The sequence below is a fragment of the Leiobunum rupestre genome, chromosome 4 (genome assembly GCF_980474605.1).
Source record: "Leiobunum rupestre chromosome 4, qqLeiRupe1.1.hap1, whole genome shotgun sequence".
NCBI lineage: Eukaryota > Metazoa > Arthropoda > Arachnida > Opiliones > Sclerosomatidae > Leiobunum > Leiobunum rupestre.
In genome coordinates, this window is record NC_143387.1 from 28525004 (window position 1) to 28552582 (window position 27579).

The 27579-nt window shown below is 36.0% G+C and overlaps 1 protein-coding gene across 7 annotated transcripts; it reads left to right on the forward strand.

Annotated features, from left to right (window-relative positions):
• LOC149947386 (uncharacterized) lies at positions 1 to 27288 on the forward strand. 7 transcript variants are annotated; one of them, XM_090172219.1, is made up of 8 exons: positions 1 to 659; positions 1067 to 1172; positions 24261 to 24519; positions 24585 to 24853; positions 24927 to 25214; positions 25280 to 25440; positions 25513 to 25855; positions 25931 to 27288. In XM_090172219.1, the coding sequence occupies exons 3-8, from the start codon at positions 24311 to 24313 to the stop codon at positions 26635 to 26637; spliced, it is 1977 nt and encodes a 658-aa protein (XP_090028345.1). In that variant the 5' UTR covers positions 1 to 659; positions 1067 to 1172; positions 24261 to 24310; the 3' UTR covers positions 26638 to 27288. The 7 variants fall into 7 exon arrangements, with proteins under 7 accessions (XP_090028345.1, XP_090028344.1, XP_090028347.1 ...); XM_090172218.1 differs by having other exon boundaries at positions 1 to 429; XM_090172221.1 differs by lacking the exons at positions 1 to 659; positions 1067 to 1172 and adding an exon at positions 18843 to 18907.
• Positions 27289 to 27579: the final 291 nt, after the last annotated feature.

Consider the following 27579-nt stretch of genomic DNA (forward strand, 5'->3'; position numbering starts at 1 on the left):
GCCGTGTCAGTCGGGAATCGACTTTTTCGCCAGTACCCCGCGCGCTTTCGCGATCGCAACGACTGGGTCAGTTGAGGCGCGGGTCCCGGTTCAGCCCCGAAATCTCGGGGAACCGTCGTCGCCGAACGCTTCGGCTCATCTCATTTGTGCGCAAGCTCTATAATTCGGGGGTGGCCATGGCAACGAGGCATCCCGCTCTCTGTGCCAGGATGACGCGTCCCCCCCCCCGGGTCCCCCCCCCCCGAGCTCTTCCTCTCCTTTCGCGAGATGTCGTAATGGGTTCCTCCGCTAACGCTAGCTGACTTGCCGCTACCAGACTGTAGCAAATTTCCCTTGGCAAGCTTTTTCTCTTCGAACTTTCGAAGCAGCCAGTATCGTTGGTGGCTCCCCTACCACCGCCGTATCATTCGGTTTCCGGTTATGTTTTAGGTGAGTGTTACGATATTCATATTTTTAACTTGGCCACCATATGACAATTGCGAAGTTCGCCTGGCCATCTTGAAGAATCCCGCGGTACCCCGTTCGCTTAATGGTAAAGGCTGGTCGTCGACGTAACCTAGGATACGTAAGGGTTCGATTGGTTATTTCGCTACGCTCGTATTTGCGTCAAACGACGCTTATGACTCTTGACGGGGGTTTCTGAGCGATCGTATCAAAACGTAAGTGCCATTTAGAACGTTCCAAAAGGGTTAGTTTATATTGAAATGAACAGTAATTCCGAAACTTAGTCTGTTAGTTTTTATTTGTAATAATAATTTCGGATTTATAGTTATATAACGACTACTATACCAAATTTTGGCAGTATATTGTCATACAATCGATTACAATTATTTACATTTCCACATATATTATTTGGATGATCTTGGTAATCGAATTTTATATATATATATCTATATATATATATATATATATATATATGTATATATATATATATATATATGTATATATGTATTTGGTTATCGGCGAACCTCTTTCCTTAATCATTCAGCCAAACGAAACGTTTTGTACCCTATTTATAATTCATGAAATACGGCTCCTATTTTTTTCCACTTTTATTTTTTCTTAGTCGTCTCGAAACGCAGCTCTGCGCGAACGAGAGGCGCCAGGAATGGCTGGAGACTTGGCATACGAGTCCCGTTAACAGCGCGGATGATCCCCGGCTCTAAATTAAGGTAAGTCGATATAATCTCGTATTTTTTATTTCTTTCTAAACGTTCACGTAAGGGTCGCTCTACTTTTACATCGCTAATGCGAACGTGCCCAACTGAACGTTATGCTCGTTAAAGAAAGTCCCTGTTTCGGCTACGTCATAGTGACGTCATAGAATTTGTTTTTATAGGGATTTTTCTTCTTATTCCCCCGAAAGACCGCTACGAATTACCGCGGCTATGTTTCTGTCTAAATTTAGCTTGATCCCGCGTATATGGTTTTTAAATTTTAATAAAGCCAAGGTTAAATATTACGGTTAAGTCCTTGGTTAAGTAAGGGTAAAGAATAATTTATATAATGAACGTTTTTTCGATTAATCTATGGGGGGGTTTAGGGCGAAGAGCTTAATATTTGAACATGTAAATTTGTATTTATTACGAATGGATTGGGAAATCGATGAGAGATATTCCCAAATTTACGAGATATCTCTCGTAGCCAAGAAATAATTCAATCTCATCGCAGACACGCTCGACTACTCCTGATAAAATACGATTTCTACGCGCTCTATACTCAAATAGTAATAATAATATCAAGTATTTTATTCACTGTTTGTGGTAGAAAGGCCTTGGTAAATATCAAGATCTGGTCGGGAAAATAAATTTTTAAATTTATAATAAAAAAACAATTTCTTCGATTAGTAACCTGAAAAGAAACGAGATTGTGTCTAGGCTAACCGGTTTACTTTTGTTTTCGTAAGATTCCCTACATACTTCCAGAAATATAACGCGGTGATGTCAGGTGGACTCCAGACGAAAAGGGGGAATGCACGTGTTTCTAAATAGCAAAAGTGTTAATCAACTTAAGTTGAGCTGATTTCTGCAAAAAGTGGTTGATGAAAGTTTTTACAAAGCCACGAAAGAATGCAAAGGCTTACTCGTTTTCTTTGATTTAAGATTAATATAATGAGTATATTTAGTTTCTATTTTAACCGCAACTCGATAAAGTGTTATAAACGTGTTAAAATAAATATAAAACCACGTATTTTTTGAAATAGTAGAAATGATAAGAACGCTCTTTTACGCGACATTTTGGCGGGCTCGTCCATGTTTAGCGTACCACCCTTAACCCCCTGGCCCCATTCTCCATATCCCCCATATCCTCCTTCTGAAGGACGTAGCTTAGACTCCCCGCCGTGGGTCGGAGGTAATGCCGGGGGCGAAAATAGAGCGTATTGAATGAAATAAAGCTTAATGCTTTGACGAGGGGGGAAATATCAATAAATTTTCCAGGGAAATAGCAATTTCTAAATCCTTGAATGAATTCAAAGACTATATAAGCTATCGCTACATAGACTGGCGTCTCTGTATTATAGAAAGGTTGGCAATTTAACACCTAGCGCCACGTAGTATTGGCGGAATGAACTAAAAAAGGTGCACATCCCTGCCATCTATCTTCGTTTTGGGAATTGAAAAAGCACCAAAAATAAAGCATATGTTATTTTGAAAAAAAAGGGCGACGAAATTTGAATTTATTGGATGTTTCTACTGATTTTTATTTATGTCTCAAGCATTATAGCAATTTTTATGGTTATGAATCAAATAAGTTTAAGTGTTAAAAATCATTCGATTTTTAGTTTCAGTACAATATCAGTCTTTTAAATCCATGAAATTTCTGCCTTTTTTCAAATATTCACTACAATATATCTAATATCAACTCTTTAAATTCTAGTTTTATTTTAGGGCAATATAATGTAATAAAATAGCAGACAAACTTTTTAAGTTGAACCAGATGATGTATTTCCAAAATAATTGGATAATAGCAATACACTGGTCATTTATTTTGTTATTATTGTAAGACATTCAAATTCATATAAGAGTTACTGAGACAAACACGATTACTACTAGCCTGGGTTTAAAATATGTTTGAAACTATTTGCCTTGCACATAGTGTATATTATAGAGAATGAAATTATATCAGTCGGAACATCGTTAACACTATTAAAATTAATTCAATACTATTAAAAGTTCATACGAGTTGTATGAATGTCTCAAGATTTTTGGGTGTTTTCATAGTAGGGTCACCTATTTGTTCCACTTGATAGGGATTTATCACAGCTTCAAGGCAAATTATTAATAATCAAGATAGGATTATATCCGAACAATGTAAGACCGAAGACATCTGAAGGATCAGTATATCCTTGAAATGATTGATAGAAATCAGCGTGAAAAGGAATGTTTAGTGAAAGTTCCCTCTGGCCAAAATTTTCGATTGAAGATCACTATATCCTGGAAAACATTTGTATGTGTTCAAGCCGAGGAGTATTTAGTGAAAGTGGATTTTTGGTTCAAAACTGTCTTCCTACACATAGTGCCTAACACCCTAGATGAGTAACTTTCAACATTTTCTTATCGGGTTTCTTTCCTTTTTTCTTCTTTTTATTTTTTTCCCGTTCTTCCACTATATCCCAATTAATAAAAATAACTGAATAGTATACGCGCATTTTTAAATATGTACGGACTATTTTGGTTTTAAAACCTGGGCACATATCAGCCCCGTCAATAGTTTCTGCTTCTTTTATGAGTTTACATAAAATTTTTGGTTCGTGCATCTTTTCATTAAAGATTTTTATGAAAACTTTTTCAATTTGAAGCATGAAAGCTGTTATTACATCAGAAGGGGATGTTAAGCCCCCAAAGTCACCTTTTTTGTAACTAAATGCCTTCAAATGTGTGAAGGTTTGATTTTGGTCTTCTAAATACTCCGATTCCGTAAAAAAACTACAAATTGTTTTATCGCTTTCACATTTATGCGAATCCCTGACCTTTTTTATGACACTACCAATGACATAGGTCAAAGCGTTCATATCTAAGGTAGTTCCAAAGGCCTCGGCAACTGCTTTTTCGTCGATTTCTTTTAGACCAGAAACTCTTTGTTTTTTAGTAGAATTTAGGGATGCTTCCTCAATAACAGCATTTGAATTTTCTGCGGGTGGTTTATTTTTAAGGGATTTTAAGGTGAGCAATATTTCTCCCAAGTCAGATTCGCAATTTTGACCTTCACTGTTTATAAGGAACGCTTGAGTAAGCAGTTGCTTGAAAGAATCACGAAACTGGGCTGCGTTCGGATTCTGTCTATTCCCTCCTTTTTGTCTAATGGTACAGAAAAAATTTTCCAGTGGGTCCTGCGTGAATCGCCTTGTGAAAATGTAATTGGCTCCTTCGGCATGCAAATCCTTCCACAACCCTTTAATAGACTCTATTGTGAGCAGCCATCCATTAACACAAAAAATACGGGTATTTTTATTCGGCAATTCGAGCTTTATGGATTTCAACATCTGAATCGAATCTTCAAGAGTTTGATGATGCGCTGAATTTTTGGTCATCATTCTCCGAAGTTCTTTTGTGGAGTCATATTTAGAGCAATTTACAGAATCAAACATTCTGTCAACTCTTGCAATGAAGTCTGCTGTATAAACAGCTTCTGCATCAAGTACTCCTAAAGTTTTAACAAAAACAAATGTTATAACTGAAAAAAACATTTCCAATTTGACATACCAAATGTGACACAAGTCGACATTCCAGCTGATACGGTGTGGGAACATATCTGTGCCGCATCTTTAACCCTCATCTTGGAGATGGATATGCCGTTTTTTTAGTTTAGGAGCAAGACGAAGTGGTCTTGTCCGATCATATTGGAAGAACTGTTCAACATAGTGAAACCTCACAGGTTTACCAAATACTTCCATTAAGTAAGTCCTAAAGTTGTTCCTGAGGCTTTTTAGAAGATGGGGAGGATCAAACATTCCGTATATCTTTTGATCATTATGGTAAAAAAATGGATGTCCTTCAGACAACTGCAATCGGTTGTAAAGGGACCTATTTGCTGGACCTTGATCTGCTATTATTGCTCGTACATTGATGCCAATAACTTGCAATCTTGAGAGACATTCCCTAAGATATATTTCCATCTTTCCAGAATTCGTAGTGCCTCGGGCAAATGAAAAACTGATTACTTGTTTCCATGGCTGAAAAATTCCATGAAGCATAGCCACAAAAGCTTCATTCGCCAAAACTTTCTCCCTATCCCCATCACCATTGTCTATAAATCCTTCAACCTGATCTTGGGATGGGTTGTAAGAGAGGCTTGCCATCAAAACTACTTCATCGAGAAGGAGCACACAGTTTCTGTTTCTTGGCCTCATTTTCTTCACTTTCTTGCTCAAAGACTCAAAAATATTTTCATTGAACCCAGGCTCAATTACGACATCTTCAAGCCATTTTCGCAAGGTCCTTGGATTTGGCAATGCAAAAACTTTCGTCAAAAGACGGTATGTTTTTGGACTCTGATAAAATATGGATAATGCAATTTGCTTATCCATATCAGTCCAACGACTGTTGTTAAGAAGCTGAGACCGAAAGAAGATTATCTGGTCTTCTGTGAGAAACTCCTCAGCAGCCAAACTTAAGCAACGAATTTTGTCACCTCTTCTCTGGGGAATTTTGGATTTCAAATTGGCAATTCGCTTTCTACTTCGGCTGAGCAATGTGGATTTTACTTTCAGCTTCTTTTTCAATTTTATTTTGCGAGGAGTGTCATTTGGAATTTTCCCTTTTTTTCTACTTGGAGTTCCAATTTTATCTAATTTACATGTAAGGTTTTTTTATTGACTATAAATTTCAACAAATTACCCTGTATTATAAACTCACCAGAAGCAATGAAAGTTAGAGATGGAGACTTAAATTTCAGAGGTTTTGTTACGATGGGTTCATCAATAAACATTTCATCTAAAATATTTTAAAAATTAAAATAAAACTTATAAAATTAAAATATACCTATATGTATTTAAGTACCTACCAGTGACATTAATAGCTGCTTTTTGTTTAAACTGCTTGGAGTATTCGAATCTAATAATTAAATGTTAACTAAATTAATTTAAAAAGTTAAGCAACTTTAAATATTAGGTTTTTCTTACCAGCAGAAAAATGATTAATTTTCTTAACAGGAGAAACTGAATTTTCAATTCTTGATAGAATATTACTACATTTCCATTGTGATATTCTCGGCTTTCTCAAAACTGTTAAACAAATTAAATTTAATCACTTTTATTTCAATATTAATGAGTTTAATGAGATTACAATTCTCCGTGTCTGTATTACTATTTTCAAAATAGTATCCAATTATTTCCAAAAGTGTTGGTGGTCGAGGCTCCACTTCATCAACTTCTATCCAAGACTGATAATCCTTATTCGATGAAATATAAAAAAGTAGATAAATAATATATTCCGAAATATGTTTTCTTTTGTTTTTACTGGATCTTCATCCATTAACACGTTTGCTGTTGTAGCAAGACCATTCATTAGCAAATAATCTTTAATCAGACTTTTGGATAAGTTAAGTAGGTACGTGGGGCTTCTTTTGTCTATTTAAAAATAGAATTTATAAAATATTAATAGTGGTATTTAAAACACTACACTTTTTATATTACCAAGTTTAGTTGTACAAGATGGCGAAAACACTGTCAAGCAATCAGGTTTTAAACGCCTTTTACCATCGCTACTAGGAGTATCACGTGACTTATAGGGTATAAAACTGTTATTTATTGAACCTACAAAAATAGTTTTTGTTACTATTTAGTTTGTTTTTCATATTTATCTAAGTCACCTGTTAAGTCAATTGAACTTTTTAAAGGTGTTGAAGAGAGTACAGATTCTTTAGATTCCACTGAAAAACACATAGATCCTCTAGATTCTAGAGAGGAATTTATAAGTCCTTTAGTTTCCAGAGTTTTATCTAAATAACAGACAAATTGAAATTAATTTTACCAATAACTTCAATAAGCCATCATGTTTAAATTTAAATGCCTTTACCATTGTTACTATGAGGATTACACGACTCATAGGGTATAACACTGCTGACATTAAATATGTCATTTACTAAACCTACAAATATTAGACAGAAATAGATTTTGTTACTATTAAATTAGTTTAATTTTCATATTTTGCAAATTCACCTGTTAAGTCAATTGAATTTTTCAGAACTGGTGAAGAAATTACTATTCCACTAAATTCCATTGAAGAATTTATAGTTTCTATAGGTTCCAGAGTTTTATCTAAATAAGAGTCAGGTTGAAATGAAAAATAATATTTAAGTTTCTTTATTATTATTCTTTATGTAGCTTTTAAAAATACCAGTTAAATTGACAATAGATGAAACGTGATCTAAGATTGGAATGTCATCTTGAATTATTGGCCCTTTAAATAGGTAAATAAAGCATTTAAATAATACATATATATATACAGATAAAAATTAATTTTATAATTTACTGTTTAAAGACAATTCCTCAGTTTTCAAGGTTGGAGTTGCATTCCAAACTAACTTATTTGGTTTACATTTATTCATGAAGCACTCAGCTTCAAAATGTGCCGCACAAACAGTGTAGGACTTGTAGAGTAAATCCGAAGATTTTGTTTCTAAGTCCCTGCGACCTGAATTGGAAACCCAAAGTTTACTCCTAAAAATTTGCAAGATAAATATTAGTTTGAATCATACCCCAACAAAGATATATTATACTAAACAGGTAACAGGCCTACCTTTGTTCATCTTTAGGAAATCTAAAAAAATATATTTCTTTCGTTATCTTCCTTTCGTTATAACAATTAACAAAAGAACAGAATGAGCTGCTTTTGGCTTTTAATTTTATTTTTTTATCCATTGGAAATAAAAATTATTTAAACAAATGATAAAAAAACATGATTGAAAAAAATATAAACACGTGGCTCCCACGGTGCGGTTTTTATCAGAAAATAATGACCGCCAGATCCAACGACGCGAGTTCTTTATGAAAAGTTACTCCCGCCGACACTCGATGGCGCTGATGTTCGGAAAAAAATCGTCAACCAAAGCTCCGAAGCACAAACCAGTCTATGTAAGAATTTATATAGTCTTTGAATGAATTCTAATGCTTGATGGTCAGTGTGGTGGCCTTGGAGACGACGGGTCAGTTAGAAAAGAAAACGAGTGAGCGTCACTCGGGCCCGTCCTTGGAAGAGTGTACCGTCGGGCATTACCCAGGGGAGACGAGATTGGTTGAAAAGGTTGCTGAGTGAGAATCTCGGTGTTGTAGCTTGGAATACCGCTTCCAACTTTGAAAGATTTTGTGAATTTGTTTTTAAATGTTCAGAAAATTTATACAACTTTTAAAGGTCAATAATTAGTTTATCTTACTAATTGGGAATAAAATAATGAATGTGAAAAGCTAAGGTTCGTACACTTATTTAGGGTTGGTGACCGATTTTTGGATGTAAATTGTTTTTGAGATATCAAACTGTTCTAAAATTATCCAATGAAATTGACAGGGTAGTTCAAAATTATTTTTTTTTTCAAAATACAAAATACGAAATACTATCTCCATAACTCAAAATGCTAAATGTAAAATGCCAAATACTTTCTCCATTACTCAAAATGCAAACTTTAAACCTTTGACCCATCGTCTAATTACTATAAAATATTATTATTATTGAAAAAGTAATAAGGACTGAGCAGGCCGGGAGTAGTGGCGTACTCCTGTAATCCCAAGCGTCTGTGAGGCAGAGTTTGTGGATGGCCGTTTGAGGAAGACCACCAATCCCCCAACGGGTGGTCGGAGTACTTCCGCCACGGGTGTCCCTACCCCTGTCCCCACGTAACCCCCGTTGGAACTTGGCGTGGCCGTTACACACATCTCGCCCTGATTAAACATATGGACGATCGGAGTAAATCATGTCCCACACGTTATAATCGCATGAAAATAAATAAATAAATAAAAAAAGGAATGAGCAGACATAAATAATTTTAACAGTCTAAACCTAATTTATGAATTTCATAGAGAAATAGTATTATAGCTTAATAAAGATTAACTCAAATTAAAAAGCATTTTAAAATTTCCTTTGCGATGTATTTTTTGTGGTAGTCCACTAATCCTAAAGATGTGGCTTTTGGTGACGTTTAATATATTGATATCTTAGTTAGTTACAAAGTCATAAGAATATTTGAAACATGATATTTTAGTTAGTCATACGAATATTTGCGACGTGATATTTTAGTTCGTCGTTCTAATATTTGCAACATGATATTTTAGTTAGGTATATGAATATTTGCAACATGATATTATATTTTAGTTAGTCATACGAATATTCGCATAATGCTATTATATTTTAGTTAGTCATACGAATATTCGCATAATGCTATTATATTTTAGTTAGTCATACGAATATTTGCATAATGATATTTCAGTTAGTCATACGATTGTTTTCATAGTGATTTTTCAGTTAGTCATACGAATATTTGCATAATTATATTTTAGATTAGTCATAAGAATATTTGAATAATTATATTTTAGTTAGTCATACGAATATTTGCATTTCAGTTAGTCATACGAATATTTGCATAATTATATTTCAGGTAGTCATACGAATATTTGCAACATTTCGAAACATTTATCTAAAATTATGCTTTCAAATTTAATAGATCGAATATCGCCAACTATTTAACCTTTACCTAATGTAATACTTACATTTGTTCTTGTCTTCTTCTACGTCACACCAGGATAATAGATCACGTGATTCTGGGGATGTAAGATAAAAGCAAAGAAGCGTTTTCACTATAGTGAGTTGCAGGCTAAGAAAGACAAAATATATAGTACAGTCGGCGCAAGGATATCTCGGATCTTTCCGGTCAGTAGACCGCGCGAAATTTAAATTTAGCCCCTTAACGGTCAAATTCAAATTTGCCTATTTTTGTCGTCTTTTAGCGCCATCTAGACACCGAAATTGGAATCTTTATTTTTAAATTTCATGTGGTCGTTAGTTTAATTACTGAATACAGCTGAAATATTTTGCTATAGAAAGTTCGATAATGGAAGCTCCAAATATTTTAACTGCCGATTTAACTGGTAAGACGTACAAATAAATTTAAATTAGCTGAACTGGCCACATATTGCAATTTAAATTGAAAAGAAACTTCTTCCTAACATTCCACCAAGAAGCGTTGTGGTAATGGATAACGCGTCTTACCACAGTAAGAAATTAGAAGTTATACCAACCATGGCTACAAGAAAAGATGGTATCATCAAGTGGTTGAACGAATGATGTGGGAGGCTGATAATTTACGAGAAAGTTTGCAAAAGCAATATGTATTCCAGATTACTTTTAGTAGCACCGAAGAAAGCAGTTCGGAAAGCGAAAGGGACACTGATAATAGTGGTCCCGAGGAATGTGATAATTGATTTCTTATTGTTTTATTTGTTTAGAATTCATTGATTTTGTTATAATAAATTGACATTATCCAATAATTTGTTTCAGTTAATAAGTTTTCTCTAGTCTTATCAAATAAAGTCTTAGTCTGTTTACTTATTATTGCTCGTTTGTTTACAAAAAAAAACAAATAATTATGCATACTATTTTAAATTTAAGAATGATAGGAAAGTCTTATCTTTTAAATTTGCTCGCCCCCACAACTTGAAATTTAAAAATAAAGATTACAATTTCAGTTTCTAGATGGCGCAAAAAGCCGACGATAATAGCAAAATTCGAATTTGACCGTAAAAAGGCCAAATTTAAATTTCGCGCGGTCCACTAACCGGAAACAATCTGAGGTATCCTTGCGCCGACTGTACTATATATTTTGTCTTTCTTAGCCTGCAACTCACTATAGTGATGTGACGGAGCTAGAAGTCCTCTGATTAAAATTAATTGACAGTCTGGACAGCAAGTATTTATTTCATTGACGACGCGTGTTTTTCGTTTTAAAAACACGCGCCGTCTGCTTCTAAAACCACCGAAAGTTCGGTCAAGGCCTCTAGCTGCAGAAAGTCTGGGGTCCTCGTTCTAGCGATGGAGACTCGCTTTTAGACGCTTTCATAGACTGCTACAAAAGTCGTTTACTGTACTCAATAATTACAGAAATAATGTGTTTAAAAATATATAAGTTTAAGTGCGATATTAAACATTTAATTATGATATTTAACATATAGCACCTTAATACATTTTTGCGCATACCCGCAACAAAATGTTTCGAAAGGTGGAGCTGCCGTCGCAACAAAATCGTGGAATGTGCAGGTTCGGATTAACCCTTTCGGCGCCTTTAGGCACAGAAAAATTTGGCGTCCCTTGGCATTGGTCAGCTAAGGAGGGGCGTATCGGTTTTTAATAAATAAATAAATATATTTTAGTTTCCCCAAACCTTTTCGGCGTTGTTTTGAGTAGGGGCAAGCCAAGTACATGGACCATGGGGCTTTATCAGAGTTTTGGCGCCCCTAGACAAATGCCGCCCTAGGCACGTGCCTACTTTGCCTAATGGTTAATACGCCCCTGGGAATGTGATGGAAATAAAACAAGGTGCTATAACATGAAGAAAACGATTATCCCCTTTTATAGCACATTTCTAGGGTATAATTACAATACCGTCATCTCAAGATCCTCTAGCTGGTCTAGAATGAGTAGAATCTCGCGAGATGAATAGCTCAGCAATATGGCGTTAAGTTTGCGTCTGCAGCGTGCTTTGGGTTTCGCATCATGTCGTTCGTCGTTTATTGAGCTATTTCTGTTTTATAGGGTGCGTTCAATAACCAAAATACGCTTTTTCGAAAAAGCGATTCCAATTTCAGCGATGTTTAAGCGCCGAGCAGCGTGACGTCAGAGGTTGTTGTACGACATTTTAAAATAAATATTTTTATCGATTCCCATCGTGACGTAAGAGGTTGTTGTACGGTTTATTTTTTCTGTTTTCGATTCCAGCGAATCAGCGATTGCAATCGGGACGTCCTATATTTTTTGTACGGTTTTATTATCGCGATTGTTATTTCAGCGATAGATTTTAAGATGGCGGAAGCTGAAAATCAAAAAAAGAAAAATTGCAATTTTGCATATAAATGAACTATGTAATGATGACGAGATTGAAGATGACTAATTAATAATAAACTCAAGATTAAAAGAAACATCAAAAATTATCTTTGTTTGTAATACAATGCTGATTATTTAAATATAAATAAAGAATTGTTAATACGCAATTTACAATTCAGAATCCAACTACCATTTAAAATTCTTTGGTAATCTTCTAGCGTTACTTGAATCTAGGAGCAACAAATACAAGGAGAACGCAGCTAGCCTTTAAACACGCTAACGCCGGGTTGTGTACGTATTTCATTGGACGAGCGTCACGAGCCTTTACGCTGAACGTTTTACGGGCGGGGGGGGGGGGAAGAAAATTTCCGAATTTTCTCCTTCCGACGGCAGCAGGCGCTAAAGCGTCTAGCCAATGAAAAATGTACACAAGAAAATCCACGACTTTTGACGGGTTGCGTTCTCCTTGTGTGGGTTGTTGTGTTTGTTGCTCCTAGCTTGAATGGTGTAATTATCGTCATTACCGTCCTGCATTGTAATATTTACATACTAAATCGCCATAAATTACAACCTGCGCTCGCACGTGCTCGAAAAAGAATGCACTTTATCCGATGGGCATCGGATCCATGGGCTCGGCGAGCAGATGGATTCGATGGCAATCAGATTGGAAGCGTGACGTCAAAACCGGAAATTGGAAAACCCCGTACCACAACTTTTTTCAAATCCGATGCTCAGCGCTGAGACTTTTTTTGGGTTGTTGAACGCATTGGTATAGTATAGTCTACAATTTTATTTCGCTAGTCATGAGTCATGCTTTAGCTCAAAAGTGACTTTTTCTTTAAATAATTCACCAGTATCGATAATTCACTACGCTTCAGTTGCAGCGTTTTTTAAGGGTTATTTTATTATTATTGCTTAATAAAATGAGGACTTTTGAGGACTGTTCGATTATTTTTGTTTCTGAAATTGAGGCGCCATTTTCTCTTCAACAGTGTTTGACTGTACGAAGTTCCACGAAATTTGAGCTAAGAATTCTTTCAAGCAGATTTGGTGCTCCTCATAATATTTACCATGGGCAAGTGCCCCACTTCCACGCTCCAGCTAGGGTGCTGGCGCTGAATGAATGAATGACAACCGTTGCTCGTGGGGTAGCTTTGAATAGTTTTCACCTATTATAACCATATGGGTAAGGTTCTATTAAAGTAAAGCGATAGTTTTACTGTTTATTCTTACCCTCGACTCCTGCCTTCTACAAGCCCCCCGTTCTACAGCGCAATCTGTTCCGAATCGCCTTTCTTTGGTCTATGCTGAAATCGTAAGCCCCGAAATTTCGACTGAGATCCTTTTCTAACATGCTTTGCTTGTTATTTTATATCTCTAAAACTATTTGTCCTAGGTGAAATCTAAAACCAACCACTGGATTCCTGACGTCGGAAACCTGTGCCATTAATTTGTTTCGATTTAATTGGGTTTTTTTAAGTGCTTAATCATTAGTTTAAAGAAATTCGATTTTTTTGGTGACGCTCTTAGCAAATACCCGTTTCGCGGTACCGGCTACTTGGGGAGCGACAACGGAGTAAAGGGGGAAACGGAGACGGTCCATTCTCAGAGAAGGGAGAAAGGGAATACGAGACGGGAAAGGCGCCGGGGCACAGCGGAGAGAACAAATACAGCAATTCCAAAATTCTTAGTTATTTTTTTTTGTAACGAGATGTCGTTGGGAGCTCGAAATGAATTAAAATAACAAGATAATTAATTCGAGGAATTTAAGTAATATCATTTGGGGAATTTAAGTAATATAAATTATTTGATATATAAAGCAGAGAAAATGTTCGAGCTGAAAGTAAAATTAAAATGAAAAAATTTAATAAAAGATAATTGTGGAAGCGAGATTCGAACACATGCCCGTTAGGTTATAATGCCGTTCTTAACCATTACTCTGGCCTCTTCGCTGTGTGCAATAGTCAAAAAGTATAGAAAAGGATCTAACAAACTTGTAAGTCTTAACGATTAATTGAGAACGAAATAGCCAGAAATAACAAAATAACAATTACATACAGGTCAAATCACTAATTATTTTATTGCACAAACTCAATTTGCAACTAGATTTTGTATTATTTATGAATTTTCTTTAAATTTGACTAGAAATTAAAGCCGTTTTGCGTGAATGCTCGTATTTTCTCGACGTCGTTCGGCCATATTTTTTATATTTCATTTCTAGCCGGGAAGCCGAAAAACGCATGCGCGCACTGGTGAAACGAATATACTTCAACCTGTTTTGCCACGTCAATTTGCCGTTGTATAGCGCTCTTGATGATCTACACAACGCAGACGAAGAGGAATTTCCCCCGCTTGGCTACGTTTTTTCGCGTTCCGAATCATACCCGATCACACACACCCACACACATGGACGACCCCAGCCTATAATGACTCTTATACTAAAGTACACGATTCATAAAAATCTTGTAACGTCGTTTTTTTAGTTTCAGTTTTGTCCGTCCTTGCACATACGCTTAGCTGTAGCTTCATTGTAATGAAATAATTAGTTTTAAATTCGGTAATTCGCTTAGCTTTCGTTTTACTTCATTAAAAGGATACCCCAGTTCAACTAAACAAGGTAATAAAATTTATGCCAAGTAAAAACACTAAATACGCTTCAAATTTAAAACTAAAATACTTCGTTAAGTCTTCGCTGTTCTAAACAGTGTTTTCATATGAAACCAATTTGGTTTCACCTAAATAAATATTATTACGATCCATTTAATCTTTTTCTCCTTCGGAAAAAGGGACATACATTATACAAAAACCAGTTCTACGAACTGAAAAAAACAGTGTTTATTCTTGTAAGTGTTACGGCTAAGAAAGGACAGACATTAAAATAAATTTAGAATTTATGTTTTTACGAAACATCATAACTAAAAAATGTACGCAAAGTTTATCCAGAATAAACTCTATAAACGTTAAGAGATTATATACAAAATTAAAGAGTGGAAAAATAATTATGATGTGCGATTCGAAAATCGCTCATGTCTACGTCACTCCGTAGTCGAAGTCGACCAAAAAGAATGGTCTAAAACTAGAAAAGGTTTAGACCATTCTTTTTGGTCATGAGAAAACCTAAGGATTTTATAGGAAGGTATTGAAAATATAGGAAATGTGGTCACCTTGTAAATGTTTTAGAAATGTAATCATTTCGGTAAGAAAATGTACGCACATTTTGGAATAATTTTTAGTTAATTAAAAAAACAAATTATCCAAAAAACCATTGTTTTTTAAATCACTTGGTTTAAACCATGATTTAAACCATGGCTGAAACCAGTGTGGTTCAAACCAGCCCACCCTGATAGGGAAACACGATAAACTAAAATACTTTATTTAAACCATATATAATGAGCTTTCGTTTTACATGAGAAGAAACAGAAGCCAATCACCCGAGTATTGTCACCGGACAATAAATTTAAAACTTAAATATAGCACTTGCAATCTGTTACTCTACCTATTTACTGCGGGAGCAGCTGTTGTTAATATATCGACACAACATCGGTTGTTTATATCATGACATAAACAGATAACTTACAACTCAAGTATCTTTCAAATAAATAATATTGAAATTGTACATCTTTAAATAAATAATATTGAAATTGTACATCTTTAAATAAATAATATTGAAATTGTACATCTTTAAATAAATAATATTGAAATTGTACATCTTTAAATAAATAATATTGAAATTGTACATCTTTAAATAAATAATATTGAAATTGTGCATCTTTAAAAAAATAATATTGAAATTGTACATCTTTCAAATATATAATATTGAAATTGTACATCTTTCAAATTAATAATATTTAAATTGTACATCTTTAAATAAATAATATTGAAATTGTACATCTTCCAAATAAATAATATTGAAATTGTACATCTTTAAATAAATAATATTGAAATTGTACATCTTTAAAAAAATAATATTGAAATTGTACATCTTTCAAATAAATAATATTGAAATTGTACATCTTTAAAAACAATTTACATTACCAACTTATATTTTTAATAATTTAATTTTAATGTGAAATTTGAGGGGAAATTGCAGAACCTAAAATGATGAATACTAAAAAAAATTTAATCTTACAAACTTGTTATTAATGACTAAAATAAACCCTCGTTTATAACTTTCGAATTTTTTATATTTATTACTAATGTGAGTTCCCGGTTTTTTAGCCGCCATGAACGTTTTACCACAAATGTTTATTTAAACCGGTGGTCTAATCAATTTGGTTTCTTTTGTAAATACTTTCAGTAATGAATGCGTACTGTGAGGCCGCAATTACTGATCCCGGGCAAGTAGCGTGAACCATAAACTCAGTTTTATTTAAGAGTACTGAACGGAAGCATCTATTTACGAAACTGACTTTAGACTGATCATTTTAATGCTAGAGGATGACCGCTTAAAAATCTACAACGATTACAGGAATACTAAATTGAGTACAGGTTTTAGTAATGATAGTTCTGTAATCAGTTAGGTAATCACTCTAAACGCTGCGGGCTTGTAGACCGATTGTGGGCAGTCATCAGACCCTAGATTTTAATTTTCTTTTCGTAATCCTTTAGTCGTGTTTTATTTATTGTGGAAATGCAGAGCGCAACTTTTACAAAACCTAACGAAAACTAAGTATTAAGCTTTAATTTCGCTTGTAAGGTATTTATTAGTGCTCAGTACATCCGACATGCCTTCCTTTCTAACATAGCGTAGGAAAGAGTGCACATTTTTGTTTGACAATATCCTAAGTCCCTCTTTCGTACGTCTTAAATTCCGCCAATAACTGCTCTTTTTACAATCTGCTCCCAGATCTTAGTTTTTATAGATTGCACTTCTTGGCGCTAATAAAACTTTTGGCTGCGAATTGAAACTAAAGTTTATACTCCGCTCCTTTGCTTTTTTTAGATTTGTGATATAAAAATTCGAAATGCCACGAAGATTGTTTTAAATTGGAGATGACTCTCTTTTTCTGGGAAGTGACTCGGATAATTTTTCATTTTTTAACAGCTTTAGATTACACGCTTCTGTCGGGTTTCACCGTGAAGAAACGCGATATCTGCGCTTATAAATCAAAGTTGAGAGCTATTTATTCGGGCCGCGTGAAATCAAAACTTGATGTTTACTAGTTGAGAGTGACCCAATGAGATCTTACTATTCTCCAGAAACGGAAATTAACAAAAAACGGAGATTTTAAATAGATTCTGGGTTTATAATGAAGGTCATAAATACGGAATTCCGATATATTTAGTTCCACGGGCTAGCTTCCTAAGGCAAAGTCCTCGTTAGCTAGGTGTTATTTTTTGTTTTTCTTCTATCCAGGGGCACCGGATATGAATTTGTAGCGCCATCTGTTATTTTTTGGAACTTTTATACCGTGATTTTTAGAATTAGTCTGCTATTTTTTCGATACCATTCAAAAGCACGTGGGTTTGTTTGTCCCTGGTCCTGGATAGAGCGGAGATAAAAATAAATTTCCGGTTTTTCGGACTCGCGCCGCTAGGTGGCGACGTGACAGGGCATTTGTGTGTTTTTTCGCCCGTGGAACATCCTTTAGTGTTTAATCCATGTTTAGTTGTATAATTATTTGGGAAATTATGTAAATGTTCTCTTTCCATTGCCATAGCTTTCCAAAGCGCGCTGTAGAAGTAGCTCTTAATATTCCACTCAAATACTACGAATATAGGACGCGTAATTCTGTTACGTAACTCTTATTCGAGTTAAGCAAAGGCCCCAACTAGTGTTCGCGAGAAGCTCAGAATAGCTTTGAACGCGCTGCTACGATAGCTTGTAGAGACAGTCAAAAGTTTGACTTTCCCGTTCATATTATAAAAAAACTTCGGAATTTCCAAATTAAACACGCGTGTAAGCCTCGAGAAAATATCTACACGTCCTTCACGAGAGTTTTAATGATTTTATTTAGGCTTAGTAATATTTTAGTTCACATTATATTCGAAATTGTCTTTTTTACGAATTCAACAGTACTTTTCTTTATGCGAACTTAGCCACTTAATTTTTTTGATCAATTCAGAGGAGCTTGTAACACTCATTGAAGAGAGGTTTTTCAAGGCTCTCTCCCATTTGATATTCTAGAAAACGTTTCATATATTGCATACGCGACCTAGTCCCATCTCGAGAATGTCCAATATAGGTTTTACCCGTTTCTCAGCCTTTTACTTATATATCCGATGCTGCTCCATTTTTGTAATGGGAGAAAGTGACGCTACATGTATATATCTCTTTGAAAATAATGTAGAGAGAGGAACCAGAGCCGTATCCGTCAGAAACGAACAACCGCATTTTTTTTTCGGCGAGTAAACATATACTATTTTCTTAGGGCATGGATAATTTATGTAAAAAATCTACGTCAATGTCTGGACCATCTCCATCAACGCGTCGGATAATTAGCTTGTTTGGTTCTTGGATGCGATCATTTATGAAATTCAATCAAACCAGGAAACGAACTGAGAAACTCGACAACTACAGCGAAAATGTGGCACAACGTGACGTAGAATCTTTTTGGGGCCAATGCCAATTTTTCGAAAGAGCGCCTTCCTCGTGTGTACAAAGGGTTATCTAATATTCTCACGTATTAAGATTAAATATAAAAATTTTCTTAATTATATTTTTGGCAAATTACTTTGCATTTTTATGTATAAAACAATAGACTTATAAATCAGTTCATTGTGTTTGAAGACTATTAAATTAATGTTAACGCCATTCTTCGGTTGCGGTGACCTCACTAGACCTTTGAATGTTCAACGAAACAATTTACAGCCGGGGACTTCGTTGGACAGTCGATGGGCAATGTGACGTCGAAACCGGAAATGCGAAAAATAAACGTGCGGTAAGAAATCCGTTGACTGTTACCAAAAGGGACATAAGACCCTGATGTCGCTTTTGGTGTTACTGAATGTAAGGGCGGCCGTTGGTTAAATAATCCTTTTGAGTACGTTCAGTAACGCAAATCTGGTAAAAATCGGTTTTTACTTAATGAGCGCTTGTCGTCATTGAGCGCTTGTCGTCTTAGTCACGTAAGAAGTTACAGAACGGTGTTATTTTTGTTTTTAAAGATGGCGACGATAAATGTTACTGGGCCCGAAAATCAAAGGAAGCGAGAAAAATTATATTCAATAAATAATGAGTTGGTTACTTAAAGCAAAGCACGGTAAACCAAGGCTTAATATTTTTTTACTGAAAAGTTCAATTAACTGGTTACAAAACTTTTTAAAAACAAGCATACCTATTAAAATGGTTTTTAGCTTTAGCTTGCGCAAATATACTATTTAAAAAATTTATATACAACGATATTTCAGGTGCACAAGGAATTTTATTTAAAAGAAATAAAAATATTGTAATGTAAATATTTTTATTTCTTTTAAATAAAATTCCTTGTGCACCTGAAATATCGTTGTATATAAATTTTTTAAATAGAACAAGCATACCTATTAAAATTATGTCGTAAAGCAAACCAGTATAATTATTGATTAAAACTACAGTTGTATAATATTCTGGATTCTCAGCCATTTCTACGGAATTATCCTCCGCCAGCTAAAATGCGAAAAGTAAGTAAATGTTGGCATCGATTACTCATAGATGTTTTTGATGAGCGTTACTGTACGTACCCAATGTTCGGAATGCTAAAATGGGCTAATTATGAGTTATATCTTTATATAATTAGCTTGACTATACGAGGGGTCGGACACTTGCCATTATTTTGTACGGGATTTCGTAGAGATTTTGGCGATTGTATCAGTACTTTTTGAAGTTATTTTGGGATTTCAATGTTAATTTACCATAGAGAGAGTTAAAAGATTTGGCGATTTTCGACAAAGTGTACGGCATTTTGGTAAATGTCCGACCCTTCGTGACTATAGATAGAAAATGGATTTTGTAACAGCGTCCGGAAATAAACAATGCAGGGCTATTACCTTTTTATCAGAAGATAATGAACCGGAGTTCACCGATAAATTAAAAATTTTAAGTGGAATTTTCTCTAACATGGACAGGGGGGGGGGGGGGCGGAATTTGATACAATCGTTGTCATTTCCCTCATTTTAGAAAGTGGAACTTTAATAAAAGCTGAATTTATAAACTTATTAACTTCATTAATCATAAATAGAAATATAGTTGGTAGATAATTATAATGCCAAACCACTTTTTTTTCCAAAATATAATAAAATTTTATTCGGTGTATATGGCAGCGTGGCCTTCACACCATCAACAGCAAAGTACATGTAAATGAAAATTGAAGCTTAATAACAGATGTTAAAAATCCGCGAGAAATAAAAGAAGGCACAGGTTTTATCTAATAGGCACAGTACGCAGTAGCGCCAAACATATCTTAAACCAAGTTCCCGTCAGATGGCGTTACTGTTTTAATTTGAGTTCTGATTTTCAATCTAAGTAGTATGTCTTCCTTCTATAAACGAGTCGAGCCGTATGTTCTCAGTAACCTAAATAAGTTCTTAAGTCTTGATTCGAAATTTAATAAGAATTGCATTCTATAGAAAAATCATATTACGAAAGACCAAAAATAAATTGGAGAGAGAAAGTCTTAGAATAGGCCTTTCTATAAGGCGTGGCTCAGGAGGGGGGGCATGGGGCCCCTCCAAACCGCTGGAGATATATATGAACAGGGTTGCCACACGTCAGGGAAAAGTCAGAGAATTAAAAATGGGCCTAAGAGGTCAGGGAATTTTAAATATTTGTAAAAATTCAGGGAAAAGTCAGAGAATTCAAAAATGGGCCTAAGAGGTCAGGGAATTTTAAGTATTTGTAAAAATTCAGGGAAAAGTGAGGGAATTCAATTTTCTCTTGACACTTTTTGAAGGTAATATTACTCTAGATCTATGACTAAAGGCCCAAACACACATTCGGTTTGCAAGCGATTTCGCCAGCGATTTACGCGCACGCGCCCATGCGCCACGACTTCCATTCTATTTATGTTACGCGACGCGATTTGCCAGCGAAATTTCGCGCGAAGGCTATGTGTGCATGTGCCTTTATTCTATGATTATCATTTATTTCCTTAAAAATTTGCCTAATTTTTTCTGACATTGCAATAACCTTCTTACTGAAATATAAGTCCATTTAAATTTATTAACTTCTGATAAAAGTAATGTATAACATAAAACTGGGAATAGGCAGGGAATTTAAATCTGAAAATTTTGTGGCAACCCTGATGAGCTCGACCAAATTTTTGTATCAAGTAACATTGACTTTCTTATTTTGATGACGTTTTACTACGAACAGCCCTGGTCATAAGCATAAACTGAAATTCTGCGTATTTCATGACGAATGAGCTACATAACAAGACGTACGACGGTCAGAATACACACAATCCTTCTAATGTGTTAAGTTTGTTTGAGCTATTCACAGCAACCTGCAACGCCGGTCATTCTGATAACACTTATTTGTTACTACTAGTCAGCCGTTGAGTGTCACACTTATTTCTTCTGGTTATACGACAAAGACTAGTTCGATCAGTTTCACACTTATTTGTTACTTCGGATCACACTTATTTGTTACTTCGGATCACACTTATTTGTTACTTCTGATCACACTTATTTGTTACGTTGAGTGTCACACTTATTACTTCTGGTCATACGCCGAAGACTAGGTAGATCAGTGTCATACTTAATTGTTACTTCTGGTCATACGTTGAAAGCGCGGCCCACTCTGAACGGCCTTGAAAAACGCGAGAGGGAAACGGGCGCGTAGACCTCTATAAACACGCGGATTTACAATGTTGGAAATTGCGGGGGTCCGTATACGCTGCCCAAAAAAACTTACTTAAATTAATTTAAGGAACGTTTTTGCAATTCTAGGTTATATGTAAACCCCAGCTATTCAAAAATATAACTTTCATGAAAATCGGACTTAAATTAAGGAACTGTATGTAGATTTTTAGGCGAAAATATAAAAACACGAAAGTTGGGGTCCCGTAAATTACCCTGAAAAATATACTTAAATTTAATATTTACTGATATAACCGAAGTTGTAGGTCCGCTGAATCCTAACCTATCCAATAAATGTTTTTTTTTAACGTTATCAGACTTAATTTTAATGAAAATATCTACCACACAGCGAAATCACCGAAAATAGTAAATTGGGCAAATGCCCAACTTCTTGGGCTCCGATTTGAAAACTTTATGAAAGGCTATCAATGGCAATGTATGTACATTTGAACGAGATATCATTGACTCTTCTAGTTATAACCGTTGAAGAGGTATGCGCGACATGGAGCCATCGGCATCGGCGGCAACTGTACGTGAGACTAATACACACAAATCCTTAGGATTGTGTGTAAAAACTAATTCAGCGAGCGTAGCGTATTTTATAGAAGAGCAACGAACTATTGTTGAAACACTTGTTAACATTTTGGATCCGTCACCCCAAAAGCGCATATTCGGAAATTTTATAAAACATGTACCCTTTCGCTGTAAAACGTAGCCTGCTTCTTTTTGAGGCTTCTAAAGTGAGTGTTACAGCTTTTTGCGCTGTTATTAATTTTTATAAAAACTAAACGGTTATTTCCCATACAACCGAATTCCCATTCGACCGAATCAATATATAGCCAATATATTTATACAAATAGCACGAAAGTTTGCGGGGTCCCATTCAATCGAATTAAGTAATATCTGATTTGGTAGGTTGGGTTAGGTTAGGTTGGATTAATATGGGATTAATGGCTAGGTACTGTCCTCTAGGTTGCGTTATAGACGGCCTATCGTGATAACGAGAATGGGGTTGGAGTGGCGCCAATACTTAGAATACATTGCACGTTTTATAATTAATTCTTTAGTTTTTACACTCAGTCCTAAGGGATATGTGTGTACTGGATTCACATACAGTGTAGCCGATACCGCTGTATTCCACATAATTATCCAAGAATTAAGCCCCGTTTTCAATTACGATAAATTTCAGGCTTTTCGCTTTTGCTTTTTTGACGCGCTTTTATTTAAAAATAAGCATATATCAAATCCATTTAGAAATCTGCTTCTCGTGACAAAAAAGCCGACAGAGAAGCTTCTCGCGGTTGGTTTTGACGCGAAAGTGTAATTTTTTTAAGAAAAATTCGTGATTGAAAACGGGGCTTTAGGCTTAGCAGGGCCAGAGATAGCTTAATCGAAAAGAAATATCATGTGAAGCGACTCTATTGAATCCTTGGGTCAAGTGTTTCGAAGCTCATTTAAATACATTACAAATACGGTCAGCTCAACACTTTCTTCACTATTTACTTTTGGTGTATGCTATGGAATATTAGTCGTTTGTTGGTTGCTACATGTAATACGTAGGATAAATGGTGATGCAAAGAATCACGTTATACCAATCCACTCTGTACCGTTACGCGAATAGTTTCTACTCTCAACTTCGGGCACGTACAAGAGCTTTTACGTGCGTCAAGAAAAATCCATTATGAGGAACTATAGTGGAAACTAAGCTTTACAGATTTATCAACCCATACGCGAGCAAAGACTATTCTGCTTTTTAATTTTGTTCTCCTTTGTTTGTTTTCGAATGCGTGAAACTATTCAACGAAAGAGTATCCCTCAGTCGAAGGTTCGAGCACGACTTAAATGAATTGTAGTTTTACAAATCCTCGCGAATGTTTCTAAGGAAAATTTGCCTTGAGTATGAACTATATATATTATGAGACTTATTATTTATAAGTGAACGTAGCATAAATTCTTCGGGTAACTAAACAGATAATTTAAAAATTAATTCCATTATCGTTTTTAAACATCCACCTAGAAGAAATAATAAACCCTTATCGCCTCCGAATTGCCAACGCTAATTAATAACGTAGAACTGATATTTCCACAATACGCTCCGTTGCTGCGTTTTATTCTTTTCGTAATTATAAATTATTTTCCCCGGGATATTTTGAACATTGTTCTACCGTCGACGTAAGCAATCGGTTCAGTCGCAGGATTTAAACTCACAATTATTGTCAGTACATATAGATATCGCCTTTTTTTGTAATACATTTAAAATTAATGAAGATATCGCTTAAGTTATAACTACAAAGCTATCAATAAATTAATGTAAATTGCAATATTCGTAAATCTCTAATTTTAATAGCTTTAAAGTTTCTTTAAAGGTTTTATTTGTACATCTGTTTCTAAGCTAACGTAGTTTTACGTAACGATAGCGGTCTGTGTAATAAATTGTTCTTCGGTTTCTTTTCAACTTAGACTGTGAACGAGGCTTTGGAGACGGTTGAGGTTATGCTCGTCCCGGGTCCATGGAGCTCACGAGACGGACCTTTATCTTGGTGGTGTGCTTCGCCTCTTGCTTCCTTCTTTTCTTTGTCTCGTACTCCGAACACCGCTTCGGTTTCAATTGGTTCCGCCCCGAACCGATTCTTCCCAGAAGAGGCTACCTCGTCGACACACCAGGATGCCAAATGCCCAATTGGAACCCTATGGACCCTAGCATCGCCGCCCTTATCAGGTATATTTTTTGATCCGACTAAATTTCGTAGAAAACACGAAGTTTTATCCGAATATTTATCGTAGTCAAAACCAAGGAGCCTATATCTGTTCGCTTAAAGCGTCCTTCCTCGTCGTGGATCGCAACGCCACGTTGCGAATCGACAGTAACATCTTGGAAAGGCTGTACCAGAACACGCCCGATTCCATTCAATGTCGCTACAAAGAAATTATCAGAGATCCTGGTAAAATCGACCGGCCAACGGACAACGAGTTCATTTACGGACCAGTTAGAAACGTGACCTTCGATCGTCCTTTAGGTGTCGACTTCGCGCTAGTACACTGCTCCCAAGGGGGTAATTTATTTATTCTTCCAAACGTTCGATCTCGAACGCTTTTCTTCAATTTATTTTGATTTAACCTTTATAGGCAAAGATTTCCACGAAGAATATTTGGCCATGACGCCTCTGAAAGCTGCGGTGGAGAAACGATGTTCGGAGGTCGAAGAGCGGAACGCCATTTCCAATTCGTCTCTCAACATTCCTACCGAGAAACTGAATGTGATAATATTGGGTATTGATTCGATTTCGAAACTTAATTTTATCAGGCACTTCCCTCGAACGAGAAAACTTCTCAAAAAATTGAAAGCGGTAGAGCTCCACGGCTATAATAAAGTGGCCGACAATACTTTTCCTAATTTAGTTCCTATGTTGACCGGTAGGTACTTGAATGCGCGTACGCCTATCTCGATCCATTTATTAAAGTTGTTTTTTCAATCATAGGTGAATTCATATCGTACTATTGGAATGAAACCAAAAAGGACATGTTCTTCGACGATCTCGATTTTGTATGGAAAGAGTACGCTGAGAAAGGATATAGAACCCTCCTGGCCGAAGATGCCCCCAAAATCGCTACTTTCAACTACTTGAGGAAGGGTTTTAAGGCTAGTTTCTTTTGTCGGTTGAAATGTTCAGTTCCGCGTCGGTGCTAACTTTTAAACTTCGATCGAACGCAGAAACCACCGACGGACTACTATATTCGTCCCTTCGCGTTGGCGACTGAGGGCTCGCAGATGAGATCTCGCAGCAAAGAGGACTGTTTCGACGATCGGATGGAGTTGAAAGTCATTTTCGATTACGTCAAGAGCTTCGTGGACACCATGGACAAGCGACCGTTCTTCAGTTTCTCGTTCGCCGCTCGTTTGACCCACGACGTGCTTAACAAAGCCGGAAGAGCTGACTTTCCCTCCTTCAAGATCCTCAGTTATTTGCACTCCCGAAACGTCACCAACAATAGCCTCGTCATTTTCATGAGCGACCACGGTATACGTTTCGGCCCTATTCGAGAATCCTACATTGGTAAGGTTGACTTAAATATTACATTTAGCAAATACGTGCGTGGTTTTTCATTCGAGCGTAATTATCTTTGTCCAGGCAAATTCGAGGAACGCTGGCCTATTATGTTCTTAGTCTTTCCGGATTGGTTTTACCGGAAGTATCCTCACGTGGCGCGAAATCTTCAAATCAATCAAAAGCGTTTGACTACGCCTTTCGATATTCACGCGACTTTGAAGGATCTGATAAACTTTACGGGATCGACTAAGGTGAACGTTTCTATGGCCAACAGGGGCCTGAGTTTGTTCGACGAGATTCCCGCGGAGAGGACGTGCAAAGATGCCGCCATTTTGCCCCACTGGTGTACTTGTCAGAGGCTAACCCCGGTTCTGGCTAATTCTCCGGAAGTACAAGTGGCGGCAACGGCGCTTGTAGACACGTTAAACGAGTTTCTCTCGAATTTTAGCGACAAATGTGCCAAATTGACTTACGAGCAAGTCCGCAGCGCTCACATGGGTCAGCCTAACGATGAAGTCCTTATGTACCAACGTAATGTCCACGACGTAGTAGACAATCACGTTGAGTACGGGCCCAGAGTGAACGCGCCCGCCGACTACTTGATCATCATCAAGGTCAAACCCAGCGGGGGGCTTTTCGAGGGGACTATTCGAGTGGACAACGCCCGCGGCTTTCGGCAAGTACTCGGTGATGTCAGCCGCATTAACGTTTACGGAAAGCAGGGTGATTGCTTAGACGATTCTCATCTACGGAAATTTTGCTACTGCAAAAAGCAAGTGGTAACGTAGTGTTCGCGACCTATTTGTACAGTGACAGTTTATAGAGATTTTAATATAATTAACCTTTAATTTAATGTTAAGCATTCCAACTTGGTGAATGTATCTCGCGTTGTATCAATTTAAAAAGAATGCAATGTTTGCGACAGTCAGGTGTCTATCAAAGCCAATAAGTGGTTCGTGTTTTTTACCGACGCAACAATGTTTTGCGAGTCGCCAAACACGATAAAAATTGGATTCGTTGTCAGTTTAAAAAACAGTTTTTTTCCGAAGCGAAGCGAGGTACTGAAGTACGTTGTAATTTTAATCAAATATTTCTTGACGTGGTAGCATTTTTATGGTCAGCTTTGGCTTCCAATATTTCGAGTTTCATATCGTATTTTTCAATTCATGTTTCGTAGCTACCAAATAGCTATTACTCTTTAGTTTTTACGTTTAAATTTATTCAAACCGAATAATGTTTAATATGAAGAAATTTTTTGACATATATTCTTGATATGTTTGTCTGTTGCATTGTATTTTGTGGAAGCTGCCTTCGTACCTCGCTGCCCTTCAACAACAGACCCATCAAAAAATGCTGAAAATTTATTAATTTTTATACCCCATTAAGTATTAAACTTGTATTAAAATCATATGGGCTTTGATAGCAATCGCGTAACCAAAGGAAAAATATTAAATAATTTGATTTAAAGATTTTTCATTTCCAAATGATACAGAAAGCAATTTAAAGGCGCAGAACAGATAAGAGATTATATTTTCTCATGCACGATTTTTGGCCCCCGCTTAAACTGAACTTGTCGATTTCTTGAGAAGTGACAGCGTGGACACTGGACAGCTTGACCGACGGCTCAGACTGTTTTTGAATAGAATATACATAGTGAACATCAATAACTACTATATCCAGAATTGTCCGAGTGGTCATTCAAACTGTCAGAGATTTCAATCAAGTTGTCA

Bases quoted from the DNA above. Each gene is read 5' to 3' on its own strand.
- LOC149947386 (XM_090172219.1), top strand. From the start codon at position 24,311: ATGGAGCTCACGAGACGGACCTTTATCTTGGTGGTGTGCTTCGCCTCT. The intron at 24,520-24,584 runs GTATATTTTTTG...TATTTATCGTAG, and splicing joins AGCATCGCCGCCCTTATCAG to TCAAAACCAAGGAGCCTATA. The intron at 25,441-25,512 runs GCTAGTTTCTTT...GATCGAACGCAG, and splicing joins ACTTGAGGAAGGGTTTTAAG to AAACCACCGACGGACTACTA.